The sequence below is a fragment of the Culex pipiens genome, chromosome 3 (assembly GCF_016801865.2).
Source record: "Culex pipiens pallens isolate TS chromosome 3, TS_CPP_V2, whole genome shotgun sequence".
In the NCBI taxonomy this organism is placed as follows: domain Eukaryota; kingdom Metazoa; phylum Arthropoda; class Insecta; order Diptera; family Culicidae; genus Culex; species Culex pipiens.
The window spans coordinates 60,159,065-60,174,001 of record NC_068939.1 but is presented as its reverse complement, the minus strand read 5'-3'; the positions used below and the strand labels follow the sequence as shown (position 1 = coordinate 60,174,001).

The following is a 14,937-nucleotide window of genomic DNA, read 5'->3' as shown; positions in this document are numbered from 1 at the left end:
TCAACCGTTGACAGAGGGATAAGCGCGAACAGATCCTTTTTCTCCCTTCTTCAACCTTTTTTTTTTTGGTTCTTCAACAGCGCGAACATCTGCCTTTGCGGTTGATTCATTAGCCAATTATGCAAAAACTGGTGCTGAAAGTGGTAAATCACAGTTGGGCCTGAAGAAAATCAAGCAGCAGTTTCTGTCAAATGCAGCTATGGACAGTATTGTGAGATGTTGCCTAATTTGAGGACAATCACATTTTGACGTAAGCAGCCATGCCCTCAATTGAAAAAGGATAGAATATAGGATCATAAATATATTTTTTTTATTTCCAATCTCATTCAATTTTTTTTAATTCGCCAGAAACTTGAAATAAATTCAAAATTATAACTTCCATCAATCAAATCATTGCATGAAGGAAACTTCACACTTCCAACCTGACCTCTGCCTTACGCGAAAAATCTAAAAACGCTTAAAACTTAAACCGTCACAACACCCCATCCTGCACCCGTCAAAAGCCATAATATGAGTAAAACATTAAGCTTCACACTGAGAAGCATCAGGAATCACCTGAAAATACCAACATCCTGCAAGTAACTCATCAGCATACATGGTAGAATGGTTCATGGATTGAAATTATACACAAATTTGCAAAAACGACAGAATGCTTTGAAAAAAAAAAACATTTTTTTTATAACTGCAATCTACATTGATGATTCACTCAGCAAAAAACACCAATTGAATTTTGGACCACCCTAATGAAGAAACCCAAGCTTTAGCACCACGCTTACCGTTACAACACCCTCCAGGCACAACTTCCTCTGAAAATGGGAAAATTATGCTAAACTTGGTTAGCGTTTTTGCACACTCACACACACACACGGACTGGAAAAGGTTCTTTCAGCGTTGCGACGCGTCGTTCTGCCCCAGGAATGATTGCATTATTTAATGAGAACGTAAAGTAAGCAGTTCGTAGAAACGCTGCACCGACTTAGATTGTTGCGGGTGAAGTTTGCTAGTCGGTGGATGTTATTCTGGGCGAAATTTTTGACACCTCTGAGCTGGTTTTAATTTTATCTATGAGTGAGAATTTGTACAATGTAGGTATTACTTATTTTTCTTTTTGCTAGTGGTTAGGAAAAATGTTATTTATGTCAAGAGAAAAGTTTGCTTCAAAGCAAAAACCTTAAACATTACAAAACATTTGAACTGGTCAAAAATGGTCTATATCATACTTTTTTGAAAAAAAAAAACTATTTCGAAAAACTAACTCGTAAAGAATAACTGATAACTCGTAAAAAATACACGCAAATCCCTTACGTTTACACTTTATAATTGTTGTTTTTTTCTGCTCTACAACTTTGTAGATAAGACCTTAAAAGTAACCGTACAAAGTTACTAAAACACCTAATCTTGAAGTGAAAATTTTTGATTAAAATAAAAAAAAATATCTCTAGGTTATTGCAGATTCGAAAGTTATATAAATTTCTCATAAAATATCTTGTCTCTAGATTTTTGACAGTTAAGTAAGGGCTCGTACAAAAACCAAGTGGCCTTTAAATCTAATTATTTGACTTTGAAAATGCTACAGTAATATGAATAAATCTGGAGTTATTTTTTAAAAGGTCCTATAAAACAAATTTTCATTTTTTGCTTTTTGGGTGTTTTTGAATACCTCTGACTCAAGGCGGTTCTAAAAACACCCAAAAAGCAAAAATTAAAAATTTGGTTTATAGGACCTTTTCAAAAAAAAACTCCAGAAATTATGATTAAATAGTTAAAAACAGAAATATTTCAGAAACATGAAGATTGTTTTTAAAGAAGGAGATCGCAGCAAGCCTTGATCGGGATCGGTTGGCTGAATGTTTTGCTCCGCGTTTTTTCATGTCTTCTCGTTCGAAATTCTTTGCTTGTGGTGTGTTCCGAGACGCGTTATTCAAGAATGTTCCGGATGGGTCAATTTCGCGGGTCGATTATCCGGTTTACAAAATCCGTGTTGTACTTCACCCGTGACTTCACCGGAGTTTGGTGGGTTAAAGTGGAACCAGAATTCCGACGGGTTTTCGGAGGTGTTCGCGTGGATTGGGCGTTGTGACATTTTGACGTGAAATCTCGGTCACCAAATAGTGTTTTTGAAGCCAGACTTTGGGTTTTAGTTTAGTAGTTTTTAGTCTCAAGTGAGTAAAAATTGTGAAATTGCTCGATTTTTCGAGTTTATTTTGTAAAATTGTGAAACTTGATTCTAAATTTCAAAATGGAGATGTTAAAAACTGTGCCTGCTGCTGGTAAAAATTTTGGTGTAGGAAGTGAGTGGTGGGGGGGGAGGGGGGTTTGTGTTAAGTGGAATTTTCACAGGCGAGGAAGAAGCAATTCGAGGTGGAGCTTACTCCGGAGAAAATCGGGGCCAGGTGGCTGTGGAAGCTGGGAACCAGTTCAACGGCGACGGAGGCAGTCGTGTGGATCACTTGGCGGCCACATCCGGCAACGCAAGAGATGCAAAGGAAGCGGGGATTTACATAAGAGTTTACGGAGCTGGATGGATGATCCCAGAATTTGGTGAGAGCGTTCTAGTGTTGTCCCTATTATGGAGCAGCCGTGGCTGACTGGTCACGGGTTTCGCTTTGTAGCGAATGATCCTGGGTTCGATTCCCATCTGCTCCCAACAAGAAAATTAAGGAAATATGAATTTTTGAAACTCGGGGGTTCGATCCCCCGTCCCTTGGGTTGGTTGAATTAGGAATACTATTACTACAAATTATATACATGCTGGGCCTTTGTCCATTTGACAAGGGCTCGGAAGTTCTAAATAACGTTTGAATCCGATTGATGCAATCGTTCTTTAGGGCGGGGCTTGTCGATTCAAGCTGAGGTACCTCGCGCATGGCTAGCCTGCGTAGAAATGGGTCACCGAAGCTCGGCAGAGCTAACACCGTCCAAATGCCTATGCGAGTTATTTGCATGTATAGAATACAAAATCTAAAATACATGGAAAAAACTCAATTTGTAAGAAGCGACCGCGTGGTCCCGTTTGGTTGATTGCACACACACATGAAGATTGTTTTTAAAGAATATAAAATTATAAAATATATCTGAGTTCAGAGTTTTTTTAGTAAAACTATTTTAAGGAACTGCTCATTTTTGAAAGAATGCATCACCTCCAAAAACTATTACAGAAATAAGAAAAGATTATTTGAAAGAAAAGAGAAACACAACAAATATTAGAGTAAAAAAAACTCGCAGGAATAAATAAATAATTCGAAAAAATATAAAATACTTTGATCGATGTTTGATTTAAAAAAAGATTTCTAAGGAACTGCTCATGTTCACATTATCGTGCCTTCTTATCGCACGTAACGAGAAATAATCGTTTTAATGTTAAACCTTAAAAAACAAAAGTAAGATCTGTGAAGGTCAAACGGTGAGGCATTAAGAGCTACACAAATTGGCGTCCTTAACACAATTTGGTCCAAAATCTCAAAATGCTCAAGATAGCAGGATCACGACGTTGTGAAAAAGGATTGAAAAGCTTGCAAAAATTATAACAGAAACAGTGTTCTGATTTTAGATCTTTTTTCATAAAGAATCACACAAATATTTAAAAAAAACTTAATTTTTATTCGAAAGAATATAAAATTCTTCCAAACAATTTCGATTTCTTTTCCTTAGAAATTATTTTTAAGAAAAACAAAATGTTTGAACGTTTTTTTATATTCCAAAAAATATTGTTAGGTGAAGGATTAACATATTAAAATAAAATTTGGTTGCAAACAGTAGCGTAACCAGACCAGGCTCTGACAGAAGGTTACGGTGTCTGTAAATGACCGTCGGCCATTTAAAAACAAATTTCTGCCGAAGGGGTGGGGACACTTTTGTCAGAATCGAGTGACATAAACTTGAAAAAATATTTGCAGCGGCCTGAATAATATTGGTGCCATCCAAAACGGTGCATTTAACACGCTTTTTTAATTTTGAAAATTTGGCCAAAAATCTTTTGTCAGTCACAAACTTTTTGTCCACTAAAACATATAACAAAATAAAAAGAAATTGTAAAAAAGTTGATAAAAATAGGTTTATGTCTACTGAGGAAAGGCTATAAAATCACTCGAAAAATGAACTTCTTAATTTGAACACCTAGACTCAGAATCATGTTCATGTTAAAAAAAAACGATCTTGACTACATTGCAGAAGATTGATTGAAGAGTGTCTTGTGTTATTTATACACTTTTTGGAGGCCGGATCTCAGATATTTAATGAAAATGATGTCCGGGTGCATCATGTAACCTGTCGTTGGATAAATTATTGAACGACCTTTCAAATGAGCCTTAAATATCGAGGATCTGACAACCCTAATTAAAGATATTAGCACTCAACAATATTTATAAACTTCTTGGAGGCCGGATCTCAGACATTGTGATAGAAATATTGGCCGAATCTTCCATGTGAACTATCGTTGGAGAGGTTTTTTTCAGATTGGAGGTCTGAAACCCCTTTCAAAAGAATTGAGTGATAAAGTTGATATGTTAAACTAGCAATTCCAGTTCAAATTTTTCTGATACTTTTGTACCCGACCCTCTCCGATTTCAATTAAACTTTGTAGACATGTTATCCTAGGCCTATATAAGCCATTTTTGTGTATATGGAGCCAATTGTACTCGAAAATGACATTTGAGAAGGGTGTATGGTATTTAAATATTTTTGTATTTTGCAATTTAAAAATTACTGTATCTCAAAGCCGTTGCATCGTATCAAAAAGTGGTCAAAGACAAACTTGTAGGAAATTGGACGGGCTTTCTGAAAAAAATACACTGAAACAAAAATACACGCCACTTCTATGGGATATTTCAATTTTTTTGTTTAAAAGTTAAATTTTAAGGTGATGTCACGATTTTTTTTCGCTCATGATTTTTGAGGAAATAGCCTAAGATGTTACCAAAAGACTCACGAAAAATGCAGGATGGTATGTCTCTCCTAAAGAAATACAAAAATCATTTACTAAAACTGTTTTTTTTGAAAAGTGGTCTAAACGACAAAATTTTTAAAAACCGGTAGTGGGAATCGATTCTCCAGACAATTTTACATAAAAGTCTTCGTGTTGACCATTGTCCTATGTCCAATCCTTGGGAAGATACAGCGATTTTAAAAATAAAAATGTTGAAAAAATGGGATTTTTGGTGGTTTTTGACAATTACTATATGACAGACTTGGTTTTTCAGTCTCGTAAATATTTTTAACGAAAAGCTCGTCCAATTTCCCATAAGTTTGCATTTGACAGCTTTTTGATTTATATCGTTTTTATATTTATGTAATCAAATTTACTATCCTGGTTTCTACCACACTGAAAAAAATATTCTATTTTCAGTTAAAAGCAATGTAATTAAGCTTATATCTGTAAGCCCTTACACCCAATTGAAATGCTGTCAAATGCAAACTTATGGGAAATTGGACGAGCTTTCCGTTAAAAATATTTACGAGACTGAAAAACCAAGTCTGTCATATAGAAATTGTCAAAAACCACCAAAAATCCCATTTTTTCAACATTTTTATTTTTAAAATCGCTGTATCTTCCCAAGGATTGGACATAGGACAATGGTCAATACGAAGACTTTTATGTAAAATTGTCTGGAGAATCGATTCCCACTACCGGTTTTTAAAAATTTTGACGTTTAGACCACTTTTCAAAAAAAACAGTTTTAGTAAATGATTTTTGTATTTCTTTAGGAGAGACATACCATCCTGCATTTTTCGTGAGTCTTTTGGTAACATCTTAGGCTATTTCCTCAAAAATCTTGAGCGAAAAAAAATCGTGACATCACCTTAAAATTTAACTTTTAAACAAAAAAATTGAAATATCACATAGAAGTGGCGTGTTTTTTTTGTTTCAGTGTATTTTTTTTCAGAAAGCCCGTCCAATTTCCTACAAGTTTGTCTTTGACCACTTTTTGATATGATGCAACGGCTTCGAGATACAGAAATATTTAAATTACGATTTACAAAAATATTGAAAACACTTACGCCCTTCTCAAATGTTATTCTCGAGTACTATTTGCTCCACATGCACAAAAATGGCTTATATAGGCCTAGGATAACATGTCTACAAAGTTTCATTGAAATCGGAGAGGGTCGGGTACAAAAGTATCAGAAAAATTCCTGATTTGAGCTGGAATTGCTCAAACATGTTAAGGTGGAACCTAAAGGTGGATTGAATAACGTTTTGTGATGAAAAGTTAAAAATTGTATGCTGAAACGTCATTTCTATAAGCTAAGTAATAATATTGAGCATAATTAATAGGGTTTAACAAAAATAGTTTTCCCTTAATCATTGAAGCAAAATTAAATTTACCCCTTAAACTTTAAGATAATTTTCGCCTCCATCCACAAAATACGTTACAGCTTGTCGAGGATTTTTTATCATCCAATACAAAATTTAAAAAAAAAGTTACTTAATCCACCCCAAGGTGGTTGCCTTCCTCACATTGAAAGGGTGCTATCCAAAATGCAAAAAGTGCGTAAATAATACTTAAGCGCTTTCAACTTTTGATAAAGTTTTTGGATCTTCAATGTCTTGGACGCATTGGGAAGATCTTTCAAATACCTTTCTGAAAATTTATAGCATGACGGGTTTTCTTACAAAAAACCACCCTTTTTACAATCTTCCGGACTTTTGTTGAAACTGTTTTTTAGCATAACTTTTGAAGTACTTATCTAAACTGCATAGTTTTTAATACCGACTTATGGGACCCCAAGACGGATCGAATGAAGCAAAAACGAACAAAATCGGTCCAACCAATGTCGAGATAATCGAGTGACAATTTTTTGATCAACATCCTATCACACACACAGACATTTGCTCAGAATTTGATTCTGAGTCGATAGGTATACATGAAGGTGGGTCTAGGAGGTCTAATTGAGAAGTTCATTTTCTGAGTGATTTTATAGCCTTTCCTCAGTAACGTGAGGAAGGCAAAAACAATTCCCCCTCCCTCTTAAAATGCTTGTGGATGCCGCCTTAGCAGAAATGTCACTTTTGAGCAAAAATATGTAATATCTGGAAATACCTCATCGATATGCCAAAAAATAAACACAAAAAGGTCGGAGCTAGAGGACCACATCAAGACAAAAAAAATAGTCTCATTTTGATGATGCACCTGCTCCATATTACAATTACGCTAACGTTACTGAACGTGTTCCCGAGACCGGACAGTCCCCTGATTGCGACGATCCTCATTTAAATTGATAATCACCCCGTCGTCGTCGTCCCTGTTGGTCGCCCTCACTAACGATGCAATTTGCGTTCATCTCTCATCTAACTCTGCATCCTCCCTGTTCTCATTCCAGTGGTTGCTCAAGCGTACAAAGTCGACGTCGAAGTGCTGGCCGCGTCCCGTGGCTGTACCGCTATTCTGCGTTGTGTAGTGCCTAATTTTGTTAAGGAACTAGTACGGGTGGTGTCCTGGGTGCAGGAACCCGCCTTCTACATCTATCCCTCACTGCAGGGAGGTGAGTTGCGTCCCAAACCTCACCGGAACCGGTCACTAATAGGGGTTTTCCGCTTTTTTATTCTTTTTGTTTTTTGCTCAGATGGTAAATATCACCTGCTTCCCACTGGCGAGCTTCTAATCCATAACCTAGAGTACAACGACCGGTACCCGTCGTACCGGTGTCGGACGATGCACAAGCTGACGAGGCAGGTCGTCACCAGCAGTCCGGCCAAGATACGAATGAGTGGTGAGTAAAGTTGGTGGGATTAAATTAGAGGGAATGCTTGATTAAGTAATTGGTTTATATATGTCAATTATGAACGGGGGTGAAAAGGGACAATATTTTCGTCCAAGATGCCTACATTTTTATTTTAGAAAATTTGGTTTTTTGATGAAATGAAGCATGTCACACATTAAACACTAATCGAGCAATAGTTCACCAACTTTACATGACTTCCCAAGAATCTGTTGTTTTACATTCAAATTAAACTAAGCAAACTCATTGCTATTTCGTTTACAAATAGTTTGTCAAATTCTACACCAGACAGCCAGTACACACAGTACAACACTAATGGAAGTTCGCACAGAGCTCGAAAGCTTTCCAGAAATGTCACCGCCAGTTTCTATGTGCCCACTTGAAACGGAAATGACACAGGACAGCCAACAGAGTAGAGTGGTAGTGGAGAGCTTCTATCCCTCCCCAACCATTGTTTGGGTGGCTGCTGTAAAAGACACGGCCTGTTGAAGTCGTCGTCGTCAGGATTTGTGTGAGTGTGAGTGGAGATTGCGGAAGGACAAGGACAAGGGGCTGGAATGTGTCCGAGCAAGTTAAACGAAGCGTTTAAATGGTTGACAGATGAAAGTGCGAACACTGTTGACTGTGTGTGTGTGGGTGGATGGAATTGTAAGAATTTGTTTTGTGAGTAAGGATTGAAAGGAATTTTACAAAGAGGAATTCAAATTCTGAAAAAAATAATATTTTTTTTTAGGTAAGGTCCGATTGCACATGCAAAATCTTTAAATTATCATGCATTTTCATTCCCATTTCAGAGCAACGAGGTGGCATCGTATCTCCAAGCGTCGTGGAGCACACGTCACACGTGTCCGTGTCACAGGACGAGGGCGCCGTCCTACTTTGTGTGGCGCAAGGATGTCCATCGCCTGAATATCGGTAAGCTGAAGTTTTAGTATAAATTCTCATTTGTCAGTGCATATTCATTAGCCTGTCCCATTTTGAGGTCATGTCGAGGAATTTCAGGTGCTCACTTCCTAAATGATAGATTAAGATGTTAGGAACAATGTTTTCTTAGACAAAAAAAATAATAAAATACTTTCTCGCACCCCCTAGTCGAATGCCCGTTTTACCCCACTTCCCTTTGTCGTAGAGGGCTCATATTTGGCATGAGTTCATCTCATGTATAGACAAACAAACGCTGAAAGTTTCATCCAAATCGGAGCACCTCGATACGACCTCTAGAACAAACCGAGCAATATTTACAAAAACTGCCTCTTAAACACGCAAATAACATTCCAAAAGGGTGTAGCTCCAACACATCACTGTTTACACGAAATTTGATTTCAGATTCGGATTCAGCGGCCAAAATTACTATAAAAAAGCATACCCTGACCTCTGAGACATATGCTTGCTACATCGTGTAATTAGTAGGCCTTGCTTCTGAATTCTGAGAAATTTTGAAAATTGGCACTTTTTTCCTCACTAAAACTCAAATATCTCGGCTCTGGAGTGTCGAAATTGCATTTTCTCACAGAGAAAAATGCTCGCCATGAATTTTCCTACAAGCTGCATGTATTGGTTTTACTGGGAAAAATAGGCTACTCTAAATTAAATGAACATTTCTGAAAAAAGTTTCGAAAAAATGCGATTTTTTCGACACAAATCCGCCTGGGAGAGTCCAAAAACTTAAATTTTGGTCCAATATTGATAGTGCATCTTAATCTATGGACAAAAACCTATCGTTTGAAGATAATACACACCTTATCGAAATAGTTTTTGTTTTGATTCCAAGCGATTTTAGAAAATTTGTTCAAAAAAGTGACTTTTTCAGTAAATCCACTAGGGGGTGCGAGAAAGTATTTTATAATTTTTTCTTGTCTAAGAAAACATTGTTCCTAACATCATAATCTATCATTTAAGAAGTGAGCACCTGAAATTCCTCGACATGACCTCAAAATGGGACAGGCTAATATTCATTTTTAAAACAAAACATTTTTAAGTTATATTTTTTAAACAGTATTTCAAATTTAATACAGAACACCGTGGGTAAGAAGGGGATTATTATGCAACTTGCATGCACCTCGGAAATTTTTTCTGGAGGTTGTTGGGGGGACTATTCTGAGTCAGAAAAATCAACTCCCAAAATATTCTGTTGGTGAAATCTGATTTTATCTCGAATTGAAGTTAAAAAGCCTAATATATCATCTAAAAACTCAAAAATACTCTAAAAACTCGGTCTATCTCTGGACAAAGATGTACCTTTTCATCTAGATATCAATTCTTAGTTCACAAAATATATTCCTGACATAGTACACCTTAAAGCGATCCATTAACTGAGTCCCAGCGTCATCAGGAGGTGTAAAATAATGTTTTTTCTAAAAAAAAATATTTTCAGTTTGCTCTGGTAAAAAAACGCACCAGTGACCAAAGTGACTAAAAAATCTACATTTTTGAAAAAAAAAGTGTTTTCTATGGGTTCAATCTCATTCAAAATTCAAATGCAAAACGCCAGCTCCTGTTAAGTTCAATCAAGCTCATATTTGGAATTTATGACCGCCAAATTTTATTTTTTGTTATATCCTTCTGAGTATGATCATAGTAGCTGTTTATAACAGGAATGAGTGAAATATCGAAGAATTTTGAAAATTGGCACTAAAATAGACATAACTTTGCAGTAAATGGATAAAATGTCATACTTTTTTCTGCAAAATTGTTCTTCATTTCGTCTGCAACAATTCTACAACTTTAGTTCTTGAATTCAGACATGACAGTTTATTTATCAGAGCAAATTGAAAGTATATTTTTTTAGAAATAACATTATTTTACACCTCGATTTAAGGTGTACTATGTCAGGAATATATTCTGTGAACTAAAAATTGATATCTAGATAAAAACATGCAAAAGCATGCACATCACCTTTGTGAGAAAAGACATTTATTATGACACACTGAATGTACAGTTTATCTCTGCACATAAAAAAGCTGATTTAAAAAAAAGGTAAAAAAATGGTTCGTTGAATATTACTTCTTATTTAATAGCTATACCTCAAAAAAGGGAAGGTTTCAGCAAATTAATATTTTTGAGTCACACAGGAATTAAACATTTCAACAGAAGCATTTGTTTTTAAACACTATTGAAAGTAACTTTATGCCAAAGTACAAATACATTTCCATTGTCATAAGTAACCTAAAGTAAATTCTGAATTCAACCAGTTTTATTTGTATTAGCGTTATCTATATTATGCAAAAACATTAAAATTATTTTAACCTTCAAAACACCAAAGATTCTACATTGATGAAATTACAATTTAAATTAAAAGCGAGCTTGTTCAACATGTTTTTCTATTAGATCAATTTGTTTGCAGATTAAATTGTTCATTCATGAGATTAACGGCGATGGAAATAAATACCACTTTCTTTTGAAGCAAGTTATTATTTATAATCAAACAAGAAGATTACTAATAATTTCAATCAATTTATTCGCTCGAATTCTCGATTGCGAGATTCCTACTCGAAACTAGGTGTCCGAAGGAGAGCGTGCAATTTCCCGTCCCGGGAATTCCCGGAAAAAAATATTTCCCGTTTCCCGGGAAATTTGTAAATTTCTCGGGAATTCCCGAAATGCAAGCGGGAGTATTCATTTTCCCACCTTTTTGGCACCAGTATTTTGAAATTTTACGAAAAATAATAATTAGAGAACTTGATTTTAAACATTAAAACAGATAATATTTATTTCTGTAGCATTCACAACAAGGAATATCGTTTGCTTATATGACAAAAATTACGCTATTATGGAATGAATATTTACTATTTTATTTTCGCAAATTCATTTAAATGATTTTTTTTTGTTATATCATTTCAAAATATCCGGCAAAGATCAGAACTGAGATTTGTCTAACATTTTTGTTCACCTTCACCAAATTGGATGAAAATTGAATTGATATAATTAAATGTTTCAAAAAGAGTTGTTCGACAAGAATTTGTTCAAAAGTATTCGAGAAATTACTGTTTGAAGTTTTAACTAAATAAATTGATTAAATTAATTTATGAAGCACCTGAGCTACCAAGGGCGTAAGAGGGTTAAATATGAAAAAATATCGCTTAATTTTAACCGCTTTTACACTATGATTTTTTTTAATCTAGTTAATTGATTAGGCCATATAACCATACAACTTAAAATATGTCATAAAGGGAGCCATGAAAAATCATTAAAAAACAACTTCGTATCATATGAAATTTACTCAAAATATGAAGCCATATTTCAAAAACTCACTTTAAATATTCTAAAACTTTAGGTTGTGATTTCATGAAATAGTGTTTCAAGTTAAATGGCGCTAGAAATTAGAGTTTTAAGGCAAATGCAATGATTAGGAATCTATTTATTTCAAGTTGAAATATTTATTCCGATATAAGTTATTTGCCATTAAAAGCATTATTTCTAAAGGATTTTTTCCATGAGACAAATTTTAAAGCAATTTTATTGTTATTGTTGTGGAGCATAGATTTTCACTGTCCACTGTACACTTTGATTGAAAAAATACTTCTCTACAAAAATACTGATAATATTTATTTTTTGATTTGGTACGAATTGTAAGACAACATAAAAAAACTAGAAATTTATATATTTTCTCAAAGTTGCATAATTTTTTTCAAGCAGTCATGCCATTAATTGATCCTCACACTCATTTTGACCATTAAAGTTGCTGTTCTATACTATTCTGTTGCAAAATATTAATCAGATACACAGTAAAAAATCTGTGTAAAATCGCATGCAAAAGCATGCACATCACCTTTGTGAGCAAAATCATGTAATATTGTATGAGAAAACGTGTACACAAAAAGCATGTACTTAATAAAAAAATCAGGTCTGCTCACCCCAAAAATAACATCAATCCGGCGAGAGTCATATTCGGATTACCAAGTCCGCGCCCCAACTCTCTCGGCTATCTCGCCGCTGTGCAAATGGGTGGATCTGCGCAATTTAACAGAAGGTTTTCCGTACGTCGTATACTGTGTTATCTGCATACGATGTATGGGGAACCTACAGGTACATCGGTGAAGATCCAATCATATATTTAGCGGCGAGATAGTCGAGAGGGTTGGGGCGCGGACTTGGTAATTTGAATTTGACTCTCGCCGGATTGATGTTATTTTTGGAGTGAGCAGACCTGATTTTTTTCTTCGGTACATGCTTTTTGTGTACACGTTTTCTCATACAATAATACATACTTTTGCTCACAAAGGTGATTTTACCATCGGATTTGTTGCTGTGTACAGGATCATAGTAATTTTCGATAAATTTAAAATTTCCCGGAAAATTTGATGAAAATTTCCCGTTTCCCGGACATTTTGTAACCCCTGGAAATTGGACGCTCTAGTCCGGGACTTGATTGTTGAGGCAATTGCAAACCTCTTTTTACACCTAAGCTTCCATCCACCCCGGGATTCGAACTGACGACCTTTGGATTGTGAGTCCAACTGCCTACCAGCGACTCCACCAAGACAGCCCAGTCAACTCAAACACGGTACACGGAATCGGTTGTTGTGTTTGAAACGGTATACATAAACGATTCGAATTTAATTCCGATTGAGTTACACCTGGACTGAGCTAACGACCTAACCTCTTCTTCTGGGATCGAACTTAGGCCGACTGGGTGAAAGGCAACCACGCTTACCCCTACAACGCGAGTCCCGGCGAATAACTAAATAATATATTTGAGCAACTCTCTACAAAATCGGCCGATTTCGACCATTTTTATTTTTTGTATTTTTTGATTTGACTCAAACTTTGTGGGGGCCTTCCCTATGACCAAATAAGCTATTTTGCGTCCTTGGTTCACCCATACAAGTCTCCATACAATTTTGGCAGCTGTCCATACAAAAATGGTATGTAAATATTCAAACAGCTGTAACTTTTGAGTGAATTTTCTGATCAATTTGATGTCTTCGGCAAAGTTGTAGGTATAATGGTCCGATTTTCAATGTTAATATATGAAACATTCGTGAAATTTTCCGATCTTTTCGAAAAAAATAATAAGAAAATTTTTAAATCATGACTAGCATTTTAAATGGGCGTAATATTCAATGTTTGGCCCTTTTAAAATGTTAGTCTTGATTTAAAAATTTCAAAATATTTTTTTCGAAGAGATCGAAAAATTTCACGATTGTTTCATGTATTAACATTGAAAATCGGACCATTAATTGCTGAGATATCGTCATTAGAAAATGGTGGGCTGTTTGGGTGAGACTTAGAAAACTTCAATTTTCGTGTTTCTTTTTCTTTAAGCCGCTGTATCTCAGCAACCAGAGGTCCAATCTTCAATGTCTCTTAGACAATTTTATAGCAAATTTTCTGAACTTTTCAAAAAATATATTTATAAAAATGGTCACTCTTGGTCACTATTTTTAAAAATTGAAAAACTGCAAATATTTCGCTAAAATCAAACTTTCGGTGGCTATATCTAGAAAACGGAGCCCTTTATCAAAAAATATGTGAAGGACTTTTCGATTGCAAATTCAATTTTGCATTAAAAAATAATGTCAAACTTGTTTTTGCATGAAACTTCGATTTTTTCCAAAAATCACTATTTTTTCAAAAATTCATAACTCGGCGGCAGATTTTTTGACCATGTTTCTCTATGGCTCAAAAGTTGCGGATTTTTGTCCCCTAAAACATATCAAAAAATCCCTTCCTTTGCAATTTCTGTAAGTTTTTTTTTATTGTTTTTTCTTACTCTTGCTAGTGCCTTAGTTAAAGAAATAATTGTTCCTAAATGGATTATGATGCAACACACAGCTGTAAGGAACTCCAAAACTCTGTTATGCACTTCAAAATAACTCATTGTATCTTGATTATTCACCAATAAAACCGAATTGAATTGAATTTTACTTTAAACAATCCCTTCAGTGCAATCAATATTGTAATTTATTTAAAAAAAACTGTACAAAAAAACTGAAACATGACACCAGGGATGCCACATGATTTTTTAAAATGTCTGTAAAAAAGTCTGTGTAGGTCTGTGTATTTGTCTAAAATTTCAATATATCAATTAACAGTAATGGAAATCCATCAGAAATTGCGTTTTTAAGCATTTGAAGACTATCGAAATAACTTCCAGTTGGTATTTATGCAAAATATTTATTTACTGAAGTTTTTTCAAAGTCTGTGTACCTCAAAAAATGTCTGACGCAAGCTCAAAAGTCTGTGAAACACAGACAAATCTGTGTATCTGGCATCCCT

At 35.1% G+C, this 14,937-nt stretch overlaps 1 protein-coding gene across 12 annotated transcripts in view; it reads left to right on the top strand.

Annotated features, from left to right (window-relative positions):
* LOC120426136 (cell adhesion molecule Dscam2) overlaps window positions 1–14,937 on the top strand; it is a 430,444-nt gene that overhangs the window by 347,919 nt on the left and 67,588 nt on the right. For all 12 annotated transcript variants that reach the window (XM_052710852.1, XM_052710859.1, XM_052710849.1 and 9 more), the window contains exons 3-5: window positions 7,321–7,482; window positions 7,564–7,710; window positions 8,514–8,634. In XM_052710852.1, coding sequence (XP_052566812.1) covers window positions 7,321–7,482; window positions 7,564–7,710; window positions 8,514–8,634 — 430 coding nt within the window. The remainder of the gene's footprint in view (window positions 1–7,320; window positions 7,483–7,563; window positions 7,711–8,513; window positions 8,635–14,937) is intronic.